At 34.8% G+C, this 27,613-nt stretch overlaps 1 protein-coding gene across 1 annotated transcript in view; it reads right to left on the minus strand.

Annotated features, from left to right (window-relative positions):
- Positions 1-27,613, minus strand: part of Agmo (alkylglycerol monooxygenase) — a 327,029-nt gene that overhangs the window by 294,837 nt on the left and 4,579 nt on the right. The window contains exon 3 of the mRNA XM_042695829.1: positions 19,141-19,292. Within this exon, the coding sequence (XP_042551763.1) occupies positions 19,141-19,292 (152 nt within the window). The remainder of the gene's footprint in view (positions 1-19,140; positions 19,293-27,613) is intronic.

Consider the following 27,613-nt stretch of genomic DNA (forward strand, 5'->3'; position numbering starts at 1 on the left):
AATTATATTGCAAAATGAGATATCTGTGATAGAGTATAGAATACAAATAGGAAGTCTTGAACAGCAAAATTCTAAAACATCATATTTCATATTTCATACCTAATTTGATATAAATATTAGAAATTTTATACAAATATGGGAATGCCCATGTATCACACATATACTAGTGCTGTTCACTAAAGTGACAGAAAATGCTAACTAATGGTTATAGGAAGATCTAAAGATTTTCTTAAATTATTTTTCAGCCTCTAGTATACATGTTGATTCCAACAAATTTTCAGAAATGGAAACTCACATCATTATATAGGAAAAATTTGATGGGAACAATACAGGCACATATACAAAAGTATAACAATTGGCAATTAGCTATTTTTTATAACTATTTGAAATTTTAATTGTGAGACATTTGCATTTTGCTTAGGCTAATGTCCTTCGGCATTAAAATGATTATCACCTGTTCATTTCACACCCATGTAATACACATAATTATAAGGAGTATATTCTATTACAATGGTAATAATATGATATATAAGACAAACTGCCCTATGATTATCCTAAGCTTAAGATCTAACATCCATTATGAGGTTCTCCTGCCCCAAAAATTGCTATCATAGTTTGTACAGAGGTCAGAGCATAGAGTAGTCAACTAACTATGATGGCAATTATTTTACCAGATAAGTATTGTGGACTCAGAAAATGTATGGCACAAAAGAGCAGGGTGATAGAATTAACTCAAAGAACATTAAAAAGGAAATGATAATGCCACATAAGTAAGAAATGATCAAATTGTCTTTCTTCAAGGAAATTCTTGACAATAGTGGAAGAATTAAAAGAGTGGACTGATGCTGTGTGTGGTGGTCCATACTTTTAATCCAGCTACACCAAAAGAAGAGGTGGGAGGATTACAATGTGATGACAGCCCAAACAAAAGTTCACAAGACTGTATCTCAAGAAAATGGAATAAGATACAGGCCCATGACTGTAAATAACTAAGCAAAAAAAGAAAAAAGGGCTGAAGAACTGACAGAGTGCCTGCTAAGCAAGGGCAGGGCCTGCATACAAATCCCAACATTGCCAGAATTTATTCAAAATGGAAAGAATGGACTGAAAACATACAATACGTGCACTGTTCACGATTTTGAGTAGTTTAAATCCTTTGGTTTTTATGCAAAATGGTATTATTGGGAGCTTGTTATATAGTAGTTGAAGATAGCGTTTTATTTCAACACACAAAGAAATTATTCTATTTTGCACCTATCTCTATCTACCTGTTTTATCAAAATATGTATTTTGTGTTTCTGTCAGTTCAGCTTTTCAGAGCAAACTTGTTACTTATGACATCAGTCAAGGATTTTCTTTTTATTTAACAGGTGATATTCTGTTTTAAATTTAGTTTTATTGTATAGATGCTACACAAAGGGGTTACAGTTACATGAGTAAGATAATGAGTATGTTTCTTGTTGAGCATCATTACCCCCTCCTTCATTTTTCTCCTATATCCCTTCTCTCCCTGACATCCTCCACTCCTCCCCCGCCCCGAGTTGTAAAGTTCATTTCCAACATAGTCTTGTGAGTATGAGTGTTGCAATGAGTCATCCTGTGTCCTTGTTTCAGCATTTTGTTGTTCCCTTCCCCTCCCCAAAATAGATAAATGTATATACACCATATAGGGTATGAAAATCAAATACAGTGACAACAGGGGATATACCATAGGGGGAAGAACATACAAAAGAAACAAAAAATCACATAGTACATATTTCTTCTGGCCTGGCTTACTTCACTTAATATGAAGAGATTCCACCTCACCCCAGTTAGAATGGCTAAAATCAAGAAATCTAATAACAGCATATGCTAGAGAAGATATGGACAAAAGGGAACCTACTGCACTGTTGGTGGGAGTGTAAACTTGTTCACCCACTCTGGAAAGCAGTATGGAAGTTCCTCAAAAGACTACACATAGAGCTCCCCTATGACCCAGCAATCCCACTTTTGGGCATTTACCCAAATGATCACAAACAAGACCATACGAAAGCTACCAGCACAACTATGTTTATCGCAGCATTATTCACCATAGCTAAGATATGGAACCAACCCAGATGTCCCACAGTAGATGAATGGATCAAGAAAATGTGGTATATATGTATATGTGTGTGTGTATATATATATATATATATATATATATATATATATACGCAATGGAATTATATTCTTCCATCAGAAAGAATGGCATCACCCCATTTGTTAGGAAATGGAAAGACTTGGTCAAGGATTTTCAAGAATACATATTTCTGTCAACTTGGTTTACACATTAAAATTATTAGATGACTGAATGACTTAAAACAACAAAACTAACATTCAAAACTAAGATTCCAATTTAAGTGATTGTATTTAAAGCTTTAAAATAAATTCCTTTTGAAGCTTGCAAACACCATGGTACAGGATGACTTCAAGAGCAATATCAGGGGAAGAACAGCAGCAGGTGCGCTACTTTATCCATCCTAATGTTGATCAATCTTTACATCCAAAATCATACTTTTCAGCCCCTGAACCAAATTGTTAAACATAAATTTTGTCTCCTGCAAAAATATTGGGAATTTATGTATGTCACCATATCTCAAATAGATAAGACTCCTGTTGATATTGATATATTCTACATTTAGTGTAGAATATACACTTAGTGAACTTTCAAATCGGCCAAGTCCGTAGGCTCTGGGATCAATGGTTTTGGGTCAATGTATGTAGAACGATGCAGGAGCTCTGAGAGGTAGGCAGCTTGCTTAACTTTGCTTCGATATCTTCTCTTGTTGTAAGTGGTATCACAAAAATGATCATCTTGATACTTTAAAAGTAAGACGAAAATGCATAAAAAGCACTTCGGAACACACAGTAGGAACTCAGTAATTGTTAGTTATTAATATCCCTTCATAAAGTGACAGGTTTTCATTACCTAACAAAACAAGAAGTCCTGGCACCTGATTGATCTCAGCTTACTGACAAATATCCTGGAACTTGATTGATCTCAACTTATTGACAAATATTTCATTTTGCTCTGCCTAATTTCAGCAAAGAAAATGAAAAAAAAATGTAAACTGGCATTAGCACATCCTGTTAACTACAAGACATCCTCTGTTTTCTCTGTCTGGTTCTATTTTTTTAAGTTTTTTTATTGTCAAGGTGATGTACAGAGGGGTTTCAGTTACATAAGTAAGGTAATGAGTACATTTCTTGCCAACTTTGTTGTCTCTTCCCCCAATTTTTTCCTACCTTCTCTCCCCCTCCAACATCTCTCCTCCCATTGTACAGATCGCTTCCAACATACTGTCTTGTGCATATTTCTGCTGCATTGGTCCCCTCCTTGTACTCTGACATCTTTTTATATTACAATCTTATTAACATTCAGTGTTTACCCTTTACCCAGAGCCTTCAGTAAAAGCCTCAGTGCAATTTCCTAACAGTTTTCCTATTACAGTTTTATAATATTTTCAATACATGCTGAAATGTGCATTAATCACTAATATTGAGTACTTAATATCTAAATAACAGATATACAATGAATTCCTGTCTGTTGTGCTATGTATTTCTTTACATTTGAGCTGATGATATTTACTTCCGTTCTTATATGACATACATGAAGAATAGAAGTTCCTCACAATAATATCTATCCCTTTCTTTTTCCAATTTTACTTATGCTATTTAGTCAAAAAATGTAAGCTCTCATGCTAACATAATGTGTCTAGAAAGCCAGTCTCCAAGTTGTATTTTTTTTTAAATTATAAGATTGCCTGGACTTTCTTTTAATGTCAAGCTGTAAAAGTTTTTTTCCAGACCTTTGCATCAAATAGGATGCTTCTGCTCAAGAAACCTCTAGTCAACTTCTTTTACATCTTCTTTGCCTTGAAATCCCTGCTTATTTGATTCTGTCATTACGTGTAGTTCATTTTGTTCTTTTATTTAGGCTCCATCCCAAAGCAGTATCATCAGCATGGCTGGGCTTGTCCAAATCTACGTAACTCCTTGTTTCTTTACTATATTCCTAAATCCCTAAGAAAAAAGATTACAACAAATGAAACCCAATACTGATGAAATCATATTTCTTATTGATTTAACTACCACCTGCACATCTGGTGTATTTTTCTGGGCTGGTCAGTACTGTTTATTTAACTCTTAGTATAAGCACATCACAGAAGGACGTGTCCTCTTCAATGCTTTGAACAGCTCCAAAGCACACAGTTGGCACTGAACATGCATTTTCAAAGATGGTGTAGCACAAGGTATATATTGTGATAAAATACAGTTGCAAACATTTTATATTATCCAGATTTGTGAATCTGGAAAGAAAACAATGCTACATATCGGCTGTACAAATACTTGTGACACAAAATTGTATTTTGGAATGTGTTCTGAGAAGTATAAAGTCTTAATTGAAGGAAAAGGACAAATCAAATTATTAATGCAGAAAAAGAAAGAAAAAATCTGGTTTAGTAATTTTTTTTTCCGAAGTCATTTTCTGGTTCTGGAAAAGACATTGTAATCTCTAAGATGGAAATACTCTCTTTGTGACAAATTACTATTTAATTAAGCTGAAAAAGCAAAAGAAGATGCTTTAAAATGCAGATAAAATGTACAAATTCAAATGGGCTTTGTTCTAAAATCTTTGAATATTTCTTAATGATGTAATCATACTGAAGCATTGAAAGAAAAAGGAACATGGCTGAATTTGAACTACAATAAAAAAATTCAAATTATGGTGTTTCATTTGATGTAAAAAATCTATTTTGAAAGAAAAGTACATTATAATTCTGTTTGTCATGTCTGACAACTATTCATCTAAGAAGAGATTGTCATTATATGTGTACAAGTAGAAGCTAGAAAATGGAATTGGCATCTGTGCTGTCTAAATACCTGTGGTGTAATTTGAAATATTAATTTTGCTATGACTGAACCATAATAAAGACAAATATGAAGTTATTATCTGTGATAAATAAAAATTTCAGTGATCTCCTAGTTTTTATTATACATATATTATACATATTTTATTATACATATATTATACATATATACATATACTAAAAAACTTCTATAGTGCATCCCTAAAAGATTCTTCATGAAGTATTATCATCTTCAGCTAGAAATAAGAATTTGTATAAAAATAATTAAAAGCTGGGCGCCGGTGGCTCACACCTGTAATCCCAGCTATTCAGGAGGCTGAGATCTGAGAATCATGGTTCAAAGCCAGCTGGGGCAGAAAAGTCCGGAGACTCTGATCTCCAATAAAACACTAGAAAACCAGAAGTGGCTCTGTGGCTCAAGCGGTAGAGTGCTCGCCTTGAGCTGAAGAGCTGAGGGACAGTGCCCAGGCCCAAAGTTCAAGCCCCATGACCGACCAAAAAAAAATAATTAAAGGTAACCATAAATTTCAAAAATCTGCTTCTTAGAAAAGGTCAGATAAGTTCATGTTAGGGAAATGAACCCTAAGATATGTATTTAAATGTTTTTCTTTTCTTTCATGCGATTGTTTCCAACACATTTAAAAGATTATTTCTCTGTTGCTTTGTATGTCCCTCACCCACACTATAATCCCTGCTTTCACTGTATTTGATGTTGGTATAATTTGTGGAGGGGAAGGGGAAAACAAATTGTTCAAATAGGGATACAGGTGGACCCATTGCAACAATGAGATGTACAAGTCGTTATGTTGAAAACGAATTTTACAACTTTGGTGCAGGGGGTGGGGAGGGAGGTTTGGGTGGGGGGGTAGGGAGAGGATGGGAAGGGATGGGAAGGGGAAACAAAGGAGGAGGCTACAATGCTTGATAAGAAATGTACTCATTAAGAAAGAAGGATAGCCAATAGACACATGAAGAAATGCTCAACCTCCCTAGCCAGAAAAGAAATGCAAATCAAAACAACATTAAGATACCACCTCACCCCAGTTAGAATGGCAAAAATCAAAACAACAGATGCTGGAGAGGATGTGGACAGAAGGGAACCTTACTGCATTGTTGGTGGGAGTGTAAATTTGTTCAACCACTTTGAAAAGTAGTATGGAGGTTCCTCAAAAGACTCCACATAGAGCTCCCCTATGACCCAGCAATCCCACTTTTGGGCATTTACCCAAATGATCACAAACAAGACCACACTAAAGCTACCAGCACAACTATGTTTATTGCAGCATTATTTACTATAGTTGAGATATGGAACCAACCCAGATGTCCTTCAGTAGATGAATGGATCAAGAAAATGTGGTATATATACACAATGGAATTCAATGCCTCCATCAGAAAGAATGACATTGCCCCATTTGTTAGGAAATGAAGGTTTGGAAAAAATTATATTAAGTGAAGTAAGCCAAGCCCAAAGAAACATAAGTCCCATGGTTTCCCTTATTTGCAATATCTAGTATATGTCTGAGTCAAGCAGAAAAGGACAGATAAGGTGATGTTAGGGAAATGAACCCTAAGATGTGTATTCAAATGTTTTTTTTTCCTTTCATGTGATTGTTTCTAACGCATTTATAAGATAATTTCTTTGTTGCTTTGTATGTCCATCCCCAACAGTATAACACGTGCTTTCACTGTATTTGATGTCGGTATAATTTGTGGAGGGGAAGGGGAAAAACAAGTCGTTTAAATAGGGATACAATTTGACCCACTGCAACAATGAGAAGTACAAGTTGTTATGTTGAAAATGAACTTTACAACTTTGGTGAGGGGTGGGGGCAGGGAGGATTGAGTGCCGGGTGGGGGAGGATGGGAAGGGATGGGAAGGGGAAACAAAGGAGGAGGCTACAATGCTTGATAAGAAATGTACTCATTATCTTGCCCATGTAATTGTAACCCCTCTGTTCAGTATTTTCACAATAAAAAAATGAAAAAAATCTGCTTCTTTACTCAGGTTTTCAACTGTCATTTAAAAGTAGCAATTTTATGAAGTTATATTTTATTGCTTATGGTACATTACATAAATAGATAACAGACATCTTAAGAATATGTATTTACTTTTTACTTTTTATACACCCAATTCCTCTCTGTTTTCTCCTTTGAAACAAATTTAAGTCTCACAATAAACCTGTTAAGATTATATTATGTTTAGCTGCCTTTTCTGAATAGAAAATGCATCTCTTGGTCAGTATTAAACATCCCAAATATAGTAGGGCTGTGACTGAAATGCAGACATCTGGCTCATACTTTTACCATCAAGTAGAGATGACATACCATCAAATAGAGAATATTTAGTGGGGAACTTAGATATACCTTTCACTTTCTACATTTTGTGCACTAGTCCTTTTTTCTTTAAAAAATACTTTGGAATTAGAAAAATAGGATTCCCATTTTGAATAAATATTCTCAGTTAATTCTCTTGCCACTCTCCTCATAGTATCTTCAGCATAGGGCAATTATACATTGAAGTTAATACTGGAGATTTATTTGTCTTTGAGAGAAATAGTGTTTCACCAATCAGACAGGTTACTGTTAAGTGGTTTATTGCCCAAAAATTCATACATTTGGGTCCTAAGCGCCATTCTTCTAAAAGAGACTGTATTTAGACTTATTGTCCCATAAGAGGTAAGTTGACATGTGGTGATTAGGATAGGTCCTAGTCTAATAAGACCAGGGATCTTATTAAACAAACAGGGCATTGACACACAGACACACACAGATAGAAACCATATGAAGACACAGGAGGGTAGTGACCATTTATAAGCCAAGTTAAGAAGTCAAATAGAGAGACCTTGGCAAGGTCAAACTTTAGGGTTATTTTAATCTAAAGTGTCTACTTCCCAGATTTATAAGACAAATTCTACAAAAGGATTTAGAATTCATTCTTCTTACCATTTAAAGTAGTACATTTCCTTAACACTACCAAGACAACCAATCTCAGCAAATGTGTCTAAATAAGGAAGAGAGGAAAACTAACATCTTGTGAAGTGGCAATAAAGAAAAGGACAAATTCTTAGGGATGGCCAACTCCACAAAGCCATTAGTGCGTCCTCCATGACAGTTCTGCTTTCCTTGTCCTTCTCCTGAACCTAAAGTAATCTGTTCAAGAACTTCTCTATAGTGGGTAAGAGAGTCTTTCCTTCACAAATCACATATTCAGACCCATCAAAGTTGGATTGAAAATAAATCTGAAAACATGTTAGCATTGTGGCATTATAATTAATGATTTGATCTTTTTCTCTGTAACAGAGGATATTAACACACCAGTCTCCAGCTCCCTTCCCATCCCTCTAACTGATCAGTAACCAGAATGCCACTCTGCCCAATTTACTCAGGTTGAACTTGGAAGCATTTCATTTGTAAAGTTCCCATTCTTTCACAATATATATCTTAAATATTAACAAATCCTATGGGAAGAGGTCCTAAATATATCCAGATTCTGGTCAGTTTCACAAACAGATCATCTTTGCTCTTAGCACCATGACCTAAGATAGAGCTCTGTACATTAGAATATGAACCACAAAATTCTCATGTTATTCAACACAATTATTGTTTTAAGGAAATAAATTTCCAGATTGTAAATTTTAGTGCATATCTTACTTCATAATGCATTACTTACTGGCTAATATTACTTGACTGAAAAAATAATTCATATATATGCATATGTATGAGAGGAAACTCATTTATGATTTCTAATTTACATTATTGTTATTATAAAGATGTTGTACAATGGAATTGCAATTGCTTTCTAGGTAAGGAGTACATATTATTTTGGGCAATGTCTTCTATTACTTTACTTTCTCCAAGTCACTCCTTCCCATCTCCACCCATGAGTTGTATAGTTCACTTTCTTCATGGTCCAGTGAGGTCCACTGCTGCATTTTTCACCCTTTTTATGATTATCTTGTGCCAGTTGTGTGGCTTGTTCTGAAGGACTCTTACTCTCTTGGCTGGCTTGCTCATAGCTGGGCCACTTGAGCAATATATGTTTTCATGTATATATATATATATATATATATATATATATACACATATATATATATATGCGTATATATATATGTATATGTGTGTATGCATATATATAAATATACATGTATATACATTTCTTCACTTTTGGAAAGAAGCATGTAGCCATATGGCCTAGTACAGTACATTGGTCTAGATGTGAGATTCTTCTAAGAAGAGGATAATGAACTAAATATCAGTTTAGGAAGACTCCTAAAAATATTCATGAGAGAATTTCAAAATCAGTTCTACAAGTAATTCAGGTTTCAAATATATTTCTAATATTTCAATACCACTAATGGTATTGATTTACTGTGTTGGAAAGATATTTTAATTGAAATAAACTACTATAGTAGAGTAAAAAAAATTAGGTGCAACGCACAGGTAGGAAAAGTGTTATTTTCTGAAATTCTGTGTATGAAGTTATATTGGAAGATCTGATTTTTACAGCAAATGGGTTCAACGTTTTCAAATCCACTGAGTCACAGTTAACTTTTAAAACGTAGATCATACCACATTTTCTCAACTCTGAATGATAGCTAATGTTGAGTCACAGTCAACTTTTAAAACCTAGATCATACCACATTTTCTCAACTCTGAATGATAGCTAATGTATTGGCAATAATTTATCATTCTTACAATATGTCCTCACTGTACCTCATTCTACAACTATACCTAATTCTATGCCACACCCCTTGTCTTGTATAGTTTGATTCTATTTTCTGATTCTAGGCACAATAATCAGACATTTCCTCCAATGAACATCTTGTGTTTCAAATGTTGTACTTTTTGCTCCTCCTGACTGGGCCTTTCTGTCCCCAGAATCATAGACATTCTTTCAGAAACTTTCAGATCTTGTGCTCAAATTGCAAATTTGAGTACATTACTCAAAGCTTATCAGAGAAGCATTCTGGATTATTCTACATAAAATGTCAACACTTCTGCTACATTTGGCATTCTCTGTTTCTATTACCTGCTGTATTTATTATTATTACCCCACACAAACTTCATGAGACTGAGTGTTGAGGGTACCATGTTTTTATACAAGTGAAGGTACAATACATTTTTTATAAATATTTTTGTTTGTTTGGGTTTTTTTGGGTCTGGTCGTGGGGCCTGAACTCTGCCTGGGCGCTGTCCCTCAGCTCTTCAGCTCAAGGCTAGCACTCTACCACTTGAGCCACAGCGCCACTTCCGGCTTTTTTTTTTTTTGCTTATGTGGTGCTGAGGAATCGAACCCAGGGCCTTGAGCATGCAAGGCAAGCGCTCTACCACTGAGCCACCTTCCCAGCCCACGATATATATTTTTAAATCAACAAATGCCATCCCTTTTTAGATAGTCTTCCAATAGCTTCATGTTAAACTTAAAATAGGTAAGCTAGAAGGTAGATAGTCTATCTAATAATGAACTTATTGGTTTTATCAATAATAGTTTACATATTCCTTATCTCCTTTAACTTCTTTCCTCTAGTTACCCACTGATGTCCAGCACATGCAGTTCCTTGGTGTTTCTCAAGTGTACTGAGTATATGCTCCTCTTGGGAAGTCTGTGTCTATTTAGGAAGCTCTTTCCTTATTATTTGCCTATACTTTACTTACTTTTAGTGTCTACTAGAATGAAATCAAGTCCCTGAGGTCCAGCTGAGTCATTAGCAGCCGGAGTGTATCACCCACCTACTCCAGTAACACACCTTCCCATGAGCATTTCATTACACTGCATACTAACATAACTAACTGTACTAACAATACACAGATCCTTCTCCTGTTTATTTGTTCTCCATTTATTTGTTCATTGCAGCATTGGAAGGAATTAGAAGTCTTTCCAATACATAGGAGCTGCTCACATAAATTTGGCTGGATGGCTGAAAACTTACTCTATATGGTTTTTCTGTTGTATTAATGCAAAAACCAAAGCTAACTATAGCAATATGATATCATTCATTCAATAATAATATTGAGACAGTATTAACTATGTACCAGTCACTTTCTCAAGTTTTAATCCTTTAGCTTTATAAAAATCTCTTCCATTTCATAGATAAGAAACTAAGGTTGTCATCTAACTTTTCCCAGATATTAGCTAGCAAGGACTCAAGCGTTCACATGTGGCAACCTGGCTCTACACTCTTTGAGCATTTGACATTGCCCTGTCAAGTCTCCACTGATTGGCAGCGGTGCTCACTTTCATCTTACTTACTGATGACTCTATCACTAGCACATCATTGCAGGAATACAATTTTTGAACAGAATGTCATTTGGTTTTTATGCTCAGTACTCCAGAATATTCAGAAACAAGAAGAATGAAAGCCAATAAAGACAAATTTACCAATTTTAGAACTCACTAGTCACATCCATCTGTCCTCCATCATCCTTGTTATTCATTGTTGCTATCTCTGATCAATAGCGAAGCAATCAGTGAGTGTCTCTGTCAGTACGCTCTCTCAGGAGCCAACTATAGAGTCTTTATAAGAAAGGTGATCTTAAATATTTACAGAAAATAAAATGCGTAAGTGAATGGATATCTGAGTGTAGTTGGTAACAGTAAAACAAGTTTCTCATTAGTTGGTAATTACTCTGGGAATCTTGGGCTGTCTTAGAACATCTAACTGTTGTTATTCTCACTGTGTTATTTCAGGTCCAGTCACAATTACAGTTGTTTAATAAATGAAAAGAGGATTGAGTTCCACTTGATTTGATTTTTTGTAGCTCAATATGCTTGTGCTCAAGTCTTCTGCATGCTAATTTATCCCATAACCTAGGGAGAAAAACCTTTCCCAACTTCCCACCTTAAAGATGGAGTCTCTCTACATTTTCTACCCTGGCTAATCAGGGACTGTAAATCTCTTCATCACAGCCCCACATCACACAGTAGTGTGATAAGAAAAGTTTTCATCAAATGTTCTGCCCAGACTGGCCATGAGCTTGGTCCTCCCATTCTCAGCTTCACATGTAAGTAGGATTAAATACAGGATCAATTTGTTCCTGGCTTTGTACTCTTTTTGTTACTATCTTCTTATGCAAGTCCTGGAACTTGAATTCAGAGCCTGGATGCCTTCCTTAAGCTTTTTTTTTTTTTTTTTTTTTTTTGCTCAAGGCTCGCTAGCACTTAGCACTTGAACCATAGCTCAACTTCTGGCTTTTTCATCATTTATTAGAGGTAAGAGTCTCATGAACTGTCCTACCTGCCCAAACTGTTAGTCCAAACTGTGATCCTCAGATCTCAGTCTCCAGAATAGCTAGGATTGCAAACAAAGGTCACCAGAGCCTCTGCTTCCAAATGCATTTTGGTCTCCAATTTCGCAGCATTTTCTAAATTCCTAAAATCTTAGGCGTACTATCTTAAATTTTCATTTTTTTCTGAAAATGTTTCTCAATTTTAATAAATGTTTAAACATAGGCTGCTAGAGATTCCTGGCACCTTTATTATTTATTAACAAGCCTGTGACTTCTTTGTCTTTCAGTGCAATGCATCTGTACTTGCAACACCGGTATGACAGCCATGATCCTTGTTTCAAATGTTCTTTCTGTACATTGTCTATATATGAAACCTAAAAATATCAAAGGAAATTTAGGCTGAGATTTTAAGGGTGGCAACAATTGACAATGGTAAGGATAAGTACATTTGATGCAGACTTCTTGAATAGAGTTCTTTGAGAGGAAATAATGTTGATGCTTTGGTGCAGACATGATTTAAGTGAATCTAGGGAGAAACCTTTTAACATTAATCATGGGATGGGCCCTGTCATTGAGATGGACTCAGAGGAAAATGGTGAACATTGGTGTCGTGGGAAGTAATGACAAGAACCTGGAAAGCAAATTGATGAGAATCCAAGGTGCTCTGTCCACGATGTGAATGATGACTGCTGCAAGGGCTGAGAAAAGGTAAGGGAAAGTGGGAGGGGAAAGAAAAATGGTGGTAATAGGCAAATGCAAAGTAGACTTCCTTCTTAGTGCCACAATGAAAGTATAATTATTTTGTGTTTTAAGGTGAAGATTGATGCTTAATATATGAGCAAGAGTTGCAAAAAGTAATCATAGGTATGTTCTGTTTTCCAACAGAAAAAAAGCACCCATACAACAGAATGTCAGCAATCTGGTTTTTTTTTTTTCAGTCTAGCCCCATCAAAAATAGAGTAAGTTCTCATGAAATGCATACATTTATTTTCTTTGTTTGGAAAATGATGAAAATGCTGATGATATAAAATGATCTCCTTTAAAAGTCAGGAAAAATGTGAGAAGTACAATTTCATAAGTGGTATACAGAGGTTCACTTTGTCACACCAAAATGAAGTTATGGAAAATAAATGCTGTAAATAATTACACAAAACATGATCACTTAGGGTTTTTCTGTTATAGAAATTAATGCAAAATAAATTAAGCACTTTACTTCTCACACAAAATAATTAGCTTAGGAGAATCTCACTGATTGCTTATTATAAATGTTTTACAGCCAAAGGTCCCCATTTGCTTTATTAACTAACTGCATAATCAATGTAAGAGTAAAAGGTTTTATTGGGTAAATTCTCATTTATGATTGCTTTGTGTCAGTTGTGAAGCTTGATCTGTGGACTCATTTTTGATTGCTTTGTGTCAGTTGTGAAGCTTGATCTGTGGGTCTCATTTATGATTGCTTTGTGTCAGTTGTGAAGCTTGATCTGTGGGCTCATGCTCTCTTGGCTTGCTTGCTCACAGCTAGGCCACTTGAACAATGCCTTCAGTATCACATTTTGCTAGTTAATTAGAGATGGACACACACAATTATTCCAGGCTAGCTTTGAACCATGATCCTCTAGGTCTCAGCCTTTTGAGCAGCTGGGATTACAGCCATGAGCCACCAACCTATCCTCTGCTTCTAACTTCTGATTTTATTCAATGATGAGGCTGCTTTATCCAGGAGTATGCAATCAGGAGACAGAAACCACATTCTCAGTTTGGATAAAGAAATGTTAATATAAAGGACTATTCACTAGTAAAACTTAGTTCCCTATAAAAAAAAAAAAAGTATCCCAAGGCTATAGATGTAACAACTGAAGGGAAATTTCTGCCTAAGAATAAAGGATAAAAGAGACAGATGAAGGCAAGTACTCTAAGTCTATGGGACCCTTATGGCCACCTTTATGTTGCACACTACCACCAAGTCAGAGACTCAGACATGAGACCATTGTGGCCACCACAGAAATCTGCTGGTGACTAAGGGAATTGCTGGGGTGCATAGGTCCAGATTCTATGGGCCATGCAGTTCATGCTGTGGCCCCCTGAAAGGTAGAGAATCTTGGTAGAGAGTGTCAGTTATGTCAAGTAACATACACAGGTTCCTTAATACCAATCGGTTAAGTTCCAGGCAAACACAACTCTGAATTGGAAGCCAAGTCTCTTCATATGCTAGCCTCTCTTCTCTCTTTCCCTTTGAATTAGCAAACTCTAACATCTAGCCATCTGGCAAAAGAGAGATGTCTGCCAAGCCTAGCTCTGATGACACAAGGAAGGAAATTAGATAGATTTGCAAACCAGAACCAATCAGTCAGTAACTGTACTGTTCTGATGCCCCCCCATCTTTGAGTGTGGAAATGATTTAGGTAGGAACTTAGGTAGGTAAGATCATTTGTGTCTGCTTATAGTCATAAAACAAAACACCTTGATTCCTATTGCTAAAGTTGCTTACCACTTTATCAGTCTGACTTTACACATTAAAATCTTACTATTACATTACTAATTTAACTTTTTGTGGAAGCATATGTAGATAAAAGGAATAGATTTTACATGCATAAGTAATTCAATGATTTTTTTTTCAGATTCATCCATGTGCGTACCACCCCAAATAAGAGAGGATAGATAACTAACACTCAGAAAGCCATATTCTTGTTGCCCTCCGGTAGTAGTTATTCGTTTTTGAAATGTTCCTTCAAAAATCAAAACTTGGCTGAGTGCTGTTGGCTCACATCTGTAATTCTAGCTACACAGGGGGCTGAGGTCTGATGATTGTGGTCCAAAGCCAGCCCAGACAGGAAAATCCATGAGATTCACATCTTCAATTAACTGCCAAAAAAACTGAAAGTAGAGTTTGTGGCTGAAGTAATAGAGTGCTAACCTTGAGCAAAAAATAAAGAAAGAAAAATTTCAAAAGCTCAGGGACAGCACCCAGACCCCGAGCTCAAGCCTCAGGACCAGCACACACACACACACACACACACACACACACACACACACACACACACATTAACTTATTCACTAATATACTTAGCATATCTGTACACCTATATATTTCATGTGTATGTTAAGATTATATATTTTATCACAGATCTTTAGCAGCTCTGTGATAGCTACTCTTGAGGTCAGGATGACAGGATTTAGAAATGCTCCTTGGTGTGATTGTAAAGTCGTTTCCAGACAGGATTAACTAACGGGAAAGCCTGCCTTGAAAGCCTGTATGGCTGCACTACCCCCATAGACTGAGGACCCAGATGGAATAAAAAGGGGAAAGAAGCAAGACCATTATTAAAAAATCCTCACTCTCTCTGTGTCCTGCCTCCTCCCCCAGCTGCTTCCCCCACCCTGACTCCCTGCCTCAGCCCAGGCCTTAACTAATGGAAACAGCTAATGGAGGCTGACACTTCTGAAACAGTGAGCCAGAATAAATCTTTTCCCAGTTATTTATGTCAGATAATTTGTGATCTCAATAGAAAAATTAATGTAACAGCTAGTATCAAGTACAAACAGAAAATAACACATTATCACCTAATGAAAGTATTCAAAACGCTACTTTTGGCTGGAAGATATCTGCAATCACACACTTAGGAGGTAGATGCAGAAAAACCAGCAGTTTCAGGCTAGGTTGGAGCTACACAGCAAGAACCTGTCTCTAAAAGCAAACAATTATAATAACAAAACTACTTTTACCTTAAGACTTATTTAATCTTACCAATTGGATTTCTTTCTTTGGAAATATAATGCTACTCTCATTTTGTGTTAGCTCTCAATAATTGGTGAGCTTGCTTCATTCAAGAGAAAAAAAAACATTGAAATACCAAAATAAATATAGCTTCTAATATCCCTGTTTTTCACATATAGAGGTGAAATCTTCAGAGTTTTGAGAATAAGGACTTCTCCACTAATACAAGACTGTCCCATAAGTGGAAGAAAATGCTGCATGTGTGCAGTATGAACTAATGACCACAACACAAACAACAGCAAAGCAACAGTGATTTCTGTTCCTAAAGAAATAACTACCTTCCATCCCCTTCTATCTTCCTCCCACCTATTAGTTGCCACCCCCCCAAAAAAAACAATCTTGTTTATTTTTATAACTAAATTTCACTTAGATCTAAATGTTACACATGAGCAAAAACTTGCAACAATTGCCTTTCTGAGCTTGGCTTGTCTGGTTAACATGATGCTCTCAGTCCCATTCATTTTCCAAAGAACTATTATGTAGCTGCATGAAGTAGCATAATAAAGCATGCTGAAAAAAACAGAGGAAGGAGAGGATGTAAGGAAAGGGTTGAAGAAAGAGTCATAGTCAGGGCATTGATATAATCCACATACAGTGTAAGTATTTAGGCAACTATTAAAAATGAAACACCTTTGTAAAATTTAAGCTAATTAAAAAGGAAAAGATAAGAAATAACTACCCTGTGTGAAAAGAAAGTTTCAGGTATGGAATACATTGTTTAAAACTCGTGGCATTGATCATGTTAACAAAAAATGAATTTTTTTGCCACAGCATTTTGTTTAGAGGAGTAGCAAGAAAGTCATATATTAAGCTGAAAACATGCTTCATTTTCGGTTTGTATCTAAAGACGGCATTTATATTTTGGAAATATTGAGACTTTTTCAGTTCATCAAATCTTACCAATTATTCAGTTTGGATTTGACAATCCCACAGGCCCACAAAATTTGATATTGGAAGATTCCCTTCTATCTCTGTATATTCCTAGATTCCTGAAAATCTGTTTCAATGTTTTTCATTATTATTTGCAGTGTAAAACTTTTAAAATCAACTATCACTTTGGAGGTTGACACATTTAACTACATAATTTATTTTTTTCCTACTAGCTTTCCATTATAAGTCAAAAGCCTTTGAACTTATGATTAGACTCCATAGCCTGAAGGTTGTGAGTGTTTTTCCAGAAGGTTTTCAAGTTTTTTAATGTCTGCCTCCTCTACTGGATTCTGTTCAAGATTTTCTAATGGGAAGCATACTTTGAATAGCCTTGATTCCACATTTTTAATGTTATTTTATTTTATTGCTCTTCCTTAACTAAGAGCACTTACAACCAACATATTTTAAAGGTTTTATATTTGGTAATATTTTGTTGGTTCTTTGTTTCCTGTTATAATGGGCTTTCAAAGATTAAGCAAATGTGCAGATTTCCCAAATGAACACATCTTTACAGGGGTGTATGATGTTAGAAATTTCCTGACATTAAATAATACAATGCCAAGTCTGCAGTATCCATCTTGTGCCCTGATAGGAGAAAGATTTCCAGTAAATTTATTTTATGGATGAAACCACTGTTTTATAATAAAACATAAATAGTTTACTATGTAGATCATTCTTAAATATTTTTAATCACATCTGATTTGGGTATATAGCCTATATTGCAAATGATACTACAATAATATAATATTAGAAGTTGACTCATTATTATTAAAAAACGTTATTCTACATTAAATAAACAACTTTTTAAAAGTTGCCTTTGACTCATTACAAAAAGAAGTTGTCATTCAACAAGGCAGTTTATGAACACAAGGCATCTTGATTTACCCCTTTCATCATTCTCTCCAATCCAACTCAAGGCCACTCCTACTCTTACTTTTCTTAATTTCATAGGTTATGCACTGGATTTCATGAGGGCATTCTCCTTCCCTTCCTCTCTTCATCTGTCTGCCTCTTCCTCTTGACCCTACTCTCTCTTTCAAGTACCTATTTACTAGTGTTTATTTTATTCAACCATAAGTTAGCTTATATTTTTCCTCCATTTGTAGTTACAGTCATACATTGATTAAATGAACATGCTTGACATGCTTAACAAAAAATAATGTCACATTTTAGGCTTAGTTATATATAACACTGGATCTTGATCCCCCTGTTTCTTCTGTATTTCCAGGCATTTACTTGACATAATGTATTCCCACACTTAAAACTCGGTCATTCTCCATGTTCTTAGCTCTCTTCTTTCCATCTCCCTTCTCGTTTGTATTATTAATCCAGGTCTCTTTTTCTTCCTTCCTTTCTCCCCACCCACTCAACCTAAACACCCACTGAAATCCCCAGTTCTGCTCTTCAGGAGTTTCTCAGAATTAGTGCTTTCCCTCACTTCCCTTCAGAACTACTTTGGCTTGCCTTATGTCTCCTCAGAGACCACTTGGCTCCCTTAGCTCAAAAGTCATTCTTAACCCACACTTATCCCCACAGAAGTTCACACCCAGACCTGTTTCCTGCCTTTCCATTCCCCATTCCATAGCAAAACATTTCTTTGGAAAGTGCAGCTAAGAATCTCAAAAAGCAAATTCAGTGAACCAGTGCTTTAAGAGGGGTTCTTATGAAAAGAAAATTTTACAAAACTATGGTAATACCGAAGTACATTTTGGTCTGTGACTATCTGATTGCATTTTCATTTGTAATAAGGAAGTTCTGCCAAGAGACTGAACCAAGCTTGTTATGACAGTACACATTACCTAGAATTGCGAGCTTTTACAGAGTTCTTCCGAATAACCCCTGATAATTGTGACAGGAAGTTCAATGGTGTGTGCAATTGTCTGTAGTCACTACAAAGCATGTCATGATAATAACAGAAGGCAACCCATCAGAAAGTAATGCAAGAGCTATTGTTTTCTCAACTTTTCTAGTTAGACCATTATCCTAAGGAAAATGTAATAATTTGGTATATGAAAATAGGAATAGTAGGAGAAAAATGAGGGAGGGGGTAACAAAGTTCAACAATTGTACTTACTACCTTACTCATGTAACTGTAACCCCTCTGTACAGTATTTTTACAATAAAATGAAATTCAAAAAAAAAGTAGGAAAAGAATAGCTCGGACTGCCTCCACGTAAATTTCAAAAGTAAACTTTCATTATCTTTACTTGCAATCTAATATACTACTATAATTTTATATATATTCCATAAGCGTTGCTGAATACCTTCCATGTACCAAGGACATTTCACAAATTACCAAGAATCTCATTTACAACTTACCATGGGCCATGCGATGGAACCAGTAGTAGCCAAAGTCAACACTTAGGAAGGTTAAATACCAAGTCCAGGACGAATCCCAGGGTAAATTGAAGAGCCTGTAGTTCTCCCAGATGTATATGTAACTGGTCATTTCAATGCTCCTGAAGAATAGACTGGAAAATGAAATTCACAAGTAATGGATATAACACAATCTGGAAATGCATCATTCAGCTGAAATGCATTAGGTAACATTTTAGAATAAATATATCTGTATGGGAAAATTAAGTTCCTTTGTGATTCTAGGTTGTTTCTTCCTGATCTTCCATGCATTTTCAAACTCACTCTCTATAGTATCAGAAAGATTCTTTAGGTTTCTCCTTTTGTTTCTTGGGCATCTGGGGACCAGTTGTTTCCATTCTCTGTTGCAAGGCATAAAAAAATGAAAAAGTACTATTTTAAAATATCATTTACAATGCTATTTAGGGAGACCATACAAAATAAGCCTGATGAAAACTACATCTAATTTTCCAAAATTTCCATTTGTAATTTGTAATAAAGGATGGAGTAGAGACTGTTTCTAAAGGATGTGTAAAAACAGAAAATATTTTTGGTGTATTACTAAGGGCCATGAAAATTACTTGTTGATTTTAAGTGTGTTTATCCCCCAAATTTTACCCTCAGCTACTTCCCAATTCTATTATTTATCCTTATCTTCTCTCTCTTCCCTCACTCTTCTCTCACACATATATCTGCAGTGTTATTTTGCTTCTGTACTTATGATCTTGTATTGGATTCTCACAGCATTTCAAAATTTCATGTAAGACATAAACTAGAGCTTCTTCTATTTAGGAAATTACTATTCTAGAAATAAGTTATATAAATCTACTGAAAGTAAGCAATTGTTTTTGAAACGTAGACACTAGGCCATGCTTTACCACCTGTTCTATCAATCTGGTATAAAACCTTATTTAAATAAATTTGAAAAGCATACATGCAATACTCTACAAATTTTTGAATTTTTACAATTAAATTTTAGCTCAAGTTCAGGGAAGCACTGTTCTCTCACTTGTGTAGATTTGATTTCTTTGATTTTTCTTTCTACATTTATCTTTATTTATTTTATTGTTAAGATGCTGTACAGAGGGGTTACAGTTACATGAGTAAGGCAATGAGTACATTACTTGTTGATCATTGCTACCCCTTCCCCTCTTGGTTCTTGTCCCACTATCCCTCTCCCTTCCCACCCCCCCCCAAAGTTGTAAAGTTCATTTCCAGTAATACTGTCCTGTGGATATCCTTGTTGCAATGAGTCTTCCTGTGTCTACATTTATTTTTAAATGGAAATTAATCATTTTAACTAGTAAAGATATCATTATAAGTCAGCAACAAGTTTGCTGCTCAATATTATATAAAAATTTTAAGTATCATCATTTGAGCTAAAGGTTAAAGAAGCAACTCAAATAGTTATTATGTAAATTCCTCATTTCAGTAGAAAATCTCTTCCCAGAGCCACGGAATTAATATTGCACTGGGTCATTTGGAGATCCTGGTTTGTAAGTTGAGTTTTCTTATAATGTAACTTTAATTACATATTTAAATATCCTCAAATAATTTAAATGTTTCAAGTTCTTATTTTAACATGTAAAACTAAACACTAGATTACTTCAGATAGCATTTTAATATACATAACTTAAGAAATTATTAATATTTATCATTTTGAGCAGGAATATACATAGAACACCCTATCTTAAAACTTAATGTGAAATGTAATGTGAAATTACATGGTAGGAAATTTTATCTCTCAATTCAAGTTCATAGCCCAAGGGAATTATTTAAGTTAGACCTTACCACTATCTCCACCTGAGCATATTAGGGAGTACTATAGTCCCCTGCTAAAGTGGCTTACAGCTCTCCCATTGGAATTTTTCTTGTCATAGCCTTCTGGAAGGTAGACCTTTGCAGGTGTGCGAGCTCCTAGATGTGACAAAGTATCCAAAGTGGCTGATTGAAATATGTAGATAAGCAAAGCTGAGGCAAGCAATCTGGATTAATCTACATTGTATGGGAAATCCTACTTGGACCAAGACAAGCCATAGCCAGGGGGGCCCTTCATGTTTTGTAAGTTCAAATAATTTAAGAGCTAAACCTTTAAACTTGAAACTTGTTGCCTTCTAACTTTTTTTCAAGGATATTCATCAACATAGGTGGGAGGTAGATTATCTTTATTTTAAAGATGGTCAGCTTTGTTGGTAGCTCACACATTTAGACTAGAATTACTCAACAGTGACAGTACTGAGATTGAGGTAGGATGATTATTATAGGAGGTTATCTCCACAACCATTTACCCAAACAATGCAATTTAAACTTTCTGTCTGCTGTTTATTAATGAATTATAACTCATACAAAACTAACTTTATAGGTTAAAATTATGAGTAGCATCAATGTTGCCATGATTCAAACTAATAATTTCTCTGAAACAAGGATAGTTACTATTTTAAGCCATGGAATTCTTCAAAATGAGGGTCTGTTCTATGCATTATAGATTATAAAACAGCATCATTGATTACTAACTACTTGATTGAGTAACACCATTTCTGACAAACAGAAATGGATATTACCAAGTGTTTCCTGAGGTACTCAGTGTACTACCTAGTCATCACTTCTTAAAAACAAAGGTTCAGAAGGGAAAAAAATAAAAAATTCAACAGAATGTTAAATTAAGGGTTGTAGATTATAGGTGCTTATGTATGCTTTAATACCTGCTATTGAAGCAGATTCTTCCTTGAATTAATTCAATTATTCAACTAATTCACAGTAGGATCTTCGAAGTCTCAGGTAAGGCTCTGATACCATAGCCATAGATGCCCTTCCCTCAGCATTCCATCAGGTGTCATTTCCAGTGACAACTGAAAAACTAACATTAAGATACCAAACCCTCCGTTTCCCTATGAATGGGCAATATCATTATTTCTGATGAAAACATAGAATTCCACTGAGTATGTACACCACATTTTCTTGATCCATTGGTCCACTGAGGGGTATCTGGATTGATCCCTTATCTTAGTTATGGTAAACAGTACTGCAATAAACATGGTTGTGATGGTGGCTTTAGTATGTCCTGGTTTGTGGTCATTTGGATAAATAAATGCCCAGGAGTGTGATTGCTCACTAAACACTATGTTGGTAATGAACTATTCAACTTATGGGGAAGGGGTCAGGAAGGGGAAAACTGGGAGAAAATGAGGGAAGGGGGTGACACTGTACAAAAAGAAATGTATTTATTACCCCTTGTGCAACTGTAACCCCTCTGTACATCAACTTTATAATTACAAATGATACCAAGACCTCAATAAAAAAATATGGCTTCTGAAAATTTTCCTCCTTGACATCTCACTTATTCGGGTTGACACAAATAGAACTGGAAATGTCTGACATACTAACAGTCAGGCTATTCTGCTTTTTTCTTTTATTTACTTATTTTTTAATTGTGAAAATACCATACAGAGCGGTCACAATTACATGGGCAAGGTAATGAGTACATTTCTTATCAAGCATCGTTGTCTCCTCCTTTGTTTTCCCTTTCTATCTCCCTTCACATCTCCCCCGTCCCCCACCCCGCGCCAAAGTTGTAAAGTTCGTTTTTCTACTTAATGACTTGTACATCTCATTGTTGCGATGGGTCCACCTGTATCCCTATTTAAACAATTTGTTTTTTCCCTTCCCCTCCGCAAATTATATCAACATCAAATACAGTGAAAACAGGGGTTATATCGTGGGGGAGGGACATACAAAGCAATTAAGAAATAATCTTATAAATATGATAAATATGTTAGAAACAATAGCAAGAAAGAAAAACCATTTGAGTCCTATCTTGGGGTTCCTTTCACCTAACATCAACTTATCTGACCGTTTCTGCTTGTCTCAGACATATACTAAGCCATCCATAATAGGAAATCGAGCCTACTTTTCCAAAAATATTCCCTTTATTAAAAACCAGAGCGCCTTCCTCTTCTCTTCCCAATTCCACCATCCACTTTCCTACCCTAAAACCTTAGCATATGACTACACTTTGGAATTCAAACTTAAACTCTATAAATCCCTCTCTTGGGGAAGAATCATGTATAATTTGTATGCATACATATAGAAAGCTTCCTTAATCCTGTGTAGTTGGAACATTGGAGAGCATGAGGACTAGGGATTATAAATGCTAGATTGCTTTTGTGTACTCAATTTGGATGTGAGACCAAGCAAATGATATAAACATAAACCCCCTGACTACCAACTGGTGATTTGTGATACAGATTTCCCTGCATTAACATATTTCCTTCATGAGCTCTACAGAGTGACTTATTCAGGATAGAAATATATTTTTTGGAATTAAAGTTAGCTCATTTCTCTACATAGTAATAGGATATGTTTCATATAACAGTTTCAATCATCAATAGAAATGTGTCACACCAAAATTATATTAGTATAAAGTTCTGGTAAAGTACTAATTTGCTATATATTACTAACTTTGTCATTTTCCTCAAAGAAATAAAATTCATTTATAATGTTGTGATTGAATATAACAAATAAATTACAAATACATATTATTTGGCAATTGAGAACTACAAACTTAATAATTTTCTAAGGCATTTGAGTCTGAATCTACTCACCATCCAGAGTAGAGACTGGACAGGGAATTTAGCCTTTCAGTATTTCTAGGTTTAATTTAGAATCACAGTGTACTAGGCAGAATGGACACTCTAATTATCCAGCTTTCAAATACTGTCATGATGTAATCATTTTAAAAATGAATGGAGTTTAATGTACTTCTCGCACTGAAAATTATTAAAACATCAGAGACTTTTAATGTAAATAGAATCATGGAACAGATCAAGGCATCTACCAATTTAAACCACTTAATCACTCTGGTTCTGGATAGCCCACCTGATTTGTCCAGATTATGCAGAAGTAGTGAAGGCGAATTAGATATTTTTATTTCAGATACCATTTGTTATCAGTCAGAAAATTAATGAGACCATTAAAGAACCTTCTTTAAATCTCCGTGAAGTTATAGAAAAATAAATGTACAAGAACTCATACAAGTATCATTTTTTGAGAAATTTTGCTCTATATTTATCTCAAAAATATCTTTAAAATGACCCAACCATCTTATACCATTTATGTGAATAGCCACTGCCCCTTGTGCTCCATCTAGTGGAACATGGATTTCGCTCAGGAGTAATGAAATAGGTAGTACAGCTGCTACCTTCTAACACCAAACTAACTCTGCAGTACTACTTCTTACTGTAAACTCATGTTACATTTATTGAGAGATCTTATTATTTACTTTCCTTTCAAATGACCATAAAATAATGGACTTAGAAACACAATGTGGTAGATTTATTTAAAAATAACAAGTTTACTGCATTCTTTATAGGAAAGTGTATTACTCTATTGAATGAGCATGTAAATCACAGGCTAACATGCAAGGAAGTTTACATTCCATAGAGAAAGATGGTCTAGCAGTCTCTAAAGTAACAAATTAATAACCAAGTTTACTTAAAATGCTTCCAGGTGAAAGTTACAAGAAAAAGAGATACACTTCACAGCAAAGGTATTTATTCAAACACTATTTTTATTATTTTTTCTTACTCTTTTAAAAATTACTTTCTGAGTCAATAAAACATTTAATATTAGTATAGAAGTGTTATTCTTGATATTTGTTTGCCCCCTACTTTGAACAATAAGTAACTATCTAATAAAATGATCTTTTACAATGATAGGCATAATTTGTTAGCGTCTGGTGTTGCCAGAGATTGTATTGCTAAAGTTTAGTATCAAAACCCAGTAATTAATTTTCTTCTTTCTTCAGCCCCAACCCAAGCAGCCAAAACTATTTTAAAAAGTTTAATTTCTTCTTTTAATTTTTGATGAACTTTAATATGTTTGTTAGAACTGGAAAATTTCATAAGAAGTATGGCCAGTAAAAGTGAGCATACCTATGGCTGAGTACTCAAACTTAGCACCATTGTAAAAATTGGCAATGACCCATATGTATCAAAAGTTCAGTGTCCCCCACTTACATAAAATTTTACTTACTTAAATTATTCCTCTCAACCTATTGCAATTTGATTTATCATCTGCTGTTTCAACAGAATAAATGAACCCATTAAAAACAAACATACTGTAGATATTTATATCGGAAATAAAACTACTCTGGGGAGCATGCAATTTATGGAAGCAGAAACATTCTAAGGAAGTAACAAATTGAAGTTCCCGTTTTCTAATGAAGGATTGGAAATTGAGTTCTGGTTAAACAAGCAGGAAAAAAAGATGTGATTATTTTTCACTCATTAACATTTAAATTGGTAGCTGGATATTTCACCAGATTCAAATCAGTTTTTTCACAAATAGATTTTTCTATATATTTTGCTAACCCAAGTTTAATTATTTTAGTCATATCTGTAAATAACTAGCAGATAAACAGATCATGTAGACAATGCATTGTGTTCAATAGAAATAGAGAGATCTGTTGATAACTCCAGAACTAGATTTTGACTAGAAAGATGGCCTACTTAATTTCAGAAGAGCAAAGCTGATGCAGGACTAAATACAATCTGGTTTTCAGACAGATGAATTTTTATTATGTATCATGTTCTGTCCAACAGACTTGCAAACAAGATCCAATCCTGTCTATAATGAACATTTTTCTTTACCTAATGATTTGAAAGGTACAGCCTGAATCTCTTCCATGAAATGTGTGAGCAAGCAATTAATCTCTAAGATGCTGGAAGTTTTAGGAAACTGGGAAACTGATATCTTCAAATAAATACAGTTTTCCCTCAAAGTCTGCAGATAAAAATTCTATAACATTTATGTCGAAGGAGTATAATGAACATGTTGATTTTGATTTCTTCTTGTTTGGGATATCATGACTATTTTAGATTATTATCCAAATGACAGTTCTTCACAAATGGATTAACTAATGCTGTAGTAAATTTGTTGATCGCAATCACATATTTTAAGGATGTGGCAAGGTCCCTGTTGCTGGTATAGAAAATGAAATTAGTCCCTCTGAGAAGATAGGATTGATACTGTGTTAACCTAACCTTCAGCTGTTAATGACTCGCACAGGGATTTCCCTTGATGCTGTGGCTTCAACTGAAATATTATTTTAAGAATGGATGTCAAGTTGCCTTTGATTTTTTTTCTGAAAGAGGTTGCAGCACAAAGTTCCTGAGAAACAGCTTTCCTTTTTAATTATGTGGGGGGGGGGGGTGTAAAAAAATAAAATGTCAGATGCTTGGCTGAAATTTTCAACAAAGATAAAATTATTAGCAAAAGAAAAGAAAATCTAACAAAATTCTTCCTCTCATTTCATGATATGAGATTGTTCTTTACACCTCAAAGAAAAAAATGGAGCAATTTGCTGTTCTTATTAAAAATACAGTTAGAGGAAAATATTCTCCAATTCAAGTTCATAACTTTTTACCTCTCTCTTAAAGTGCACCAGAATTAGCCATTTGTGTTAGTTTTTAAGGAGTTTTATACACATTCGTGAAAGGTAAGTACTTCATATTCATATCCCTGCAGGACAGAATTGATTTGGTTTGTTGAGATTTCTTTCTTTCCTTCTGCTTTTTTTCCTTGATTTTTCTCTCTCTTCTCTCAGTTTCTGTCTCTCTCTCTCTCCCTTTGTCTTCCTTTCTTCCCTCCAGTCACACCCTGTGGGAGACACATCTTAGAGGAAATTGTCTAAAATTTTGTAATTGAAGTAATTTGGGAAGTAGCTGCAAATAACTGGAGACATGTGTGTGTGTGTGTGTGTGTGTGTGTGTGTATGTGTGTATGTGTGTGCATGCATATGCACGTGCATATTTATTTTTTTTTTAGAATGTGATTTTTATTAAAGTGTGCATCTGATTTTTGTTTTGCTATTATAATTCTACCTTTTAAGTGACCATGCTGAGGCAGAAATACTGTATTGAGGATAAAGTCTCAATATCCAAAATTTACAACGTTATGCTCAGAATTCAATCCAATTTTACTTGTAACCAAAGTCAAACTAGAAAAAGAAAAAGAAACAATAACTTAAACATTTATTCAAATTGCTCTCATTAAGTTCTTTAAAAACTCATTCCAAATCAATGAATTACATGAACCATAACAGCAACTACAAGCCTTTCCCAGTTATCAAACGGTTCCACTTAATGTTCTAAGCATGTAAGCCAGTTTTTTTCAATAGTCAGATCTATATACAAATATATATATATATATATATATGTATATATATATATATATATATATATATATATATATATATATATATATATATATCTCCCTGAACGTTCAAGATGAATCTGTCTTCATTTCTGATTTAAGGAGACATCATAGGGGGAATTGTCACTTAAAATTCTTATTAGAAGTGGACCTGTGTCTCAAGTATAGACTGCCAGCCTTGAACAATAATGCTAAGAGTCAAAACCTAGGCACTGAGTTCAAGTTC

The sequence above is a fragment of the Dipodomys spectabilis genome, unplaced genomic scaffold (genome assembly GCF_019054845.1).
Source record: "Dipodomys spectabilis isolate Male_0828 unplaced genomic scaffold, ASM1905484v1 ptg000190l, whole genome shotgun sequence".
Classification (NCBI taxonomy): domain Eukaryota; kingdom Metazoa; phylum Chordata; class Mammalia; order Rodentia; family Heteromyidae; genus Dipodomys; species Dipodomys spectabilis.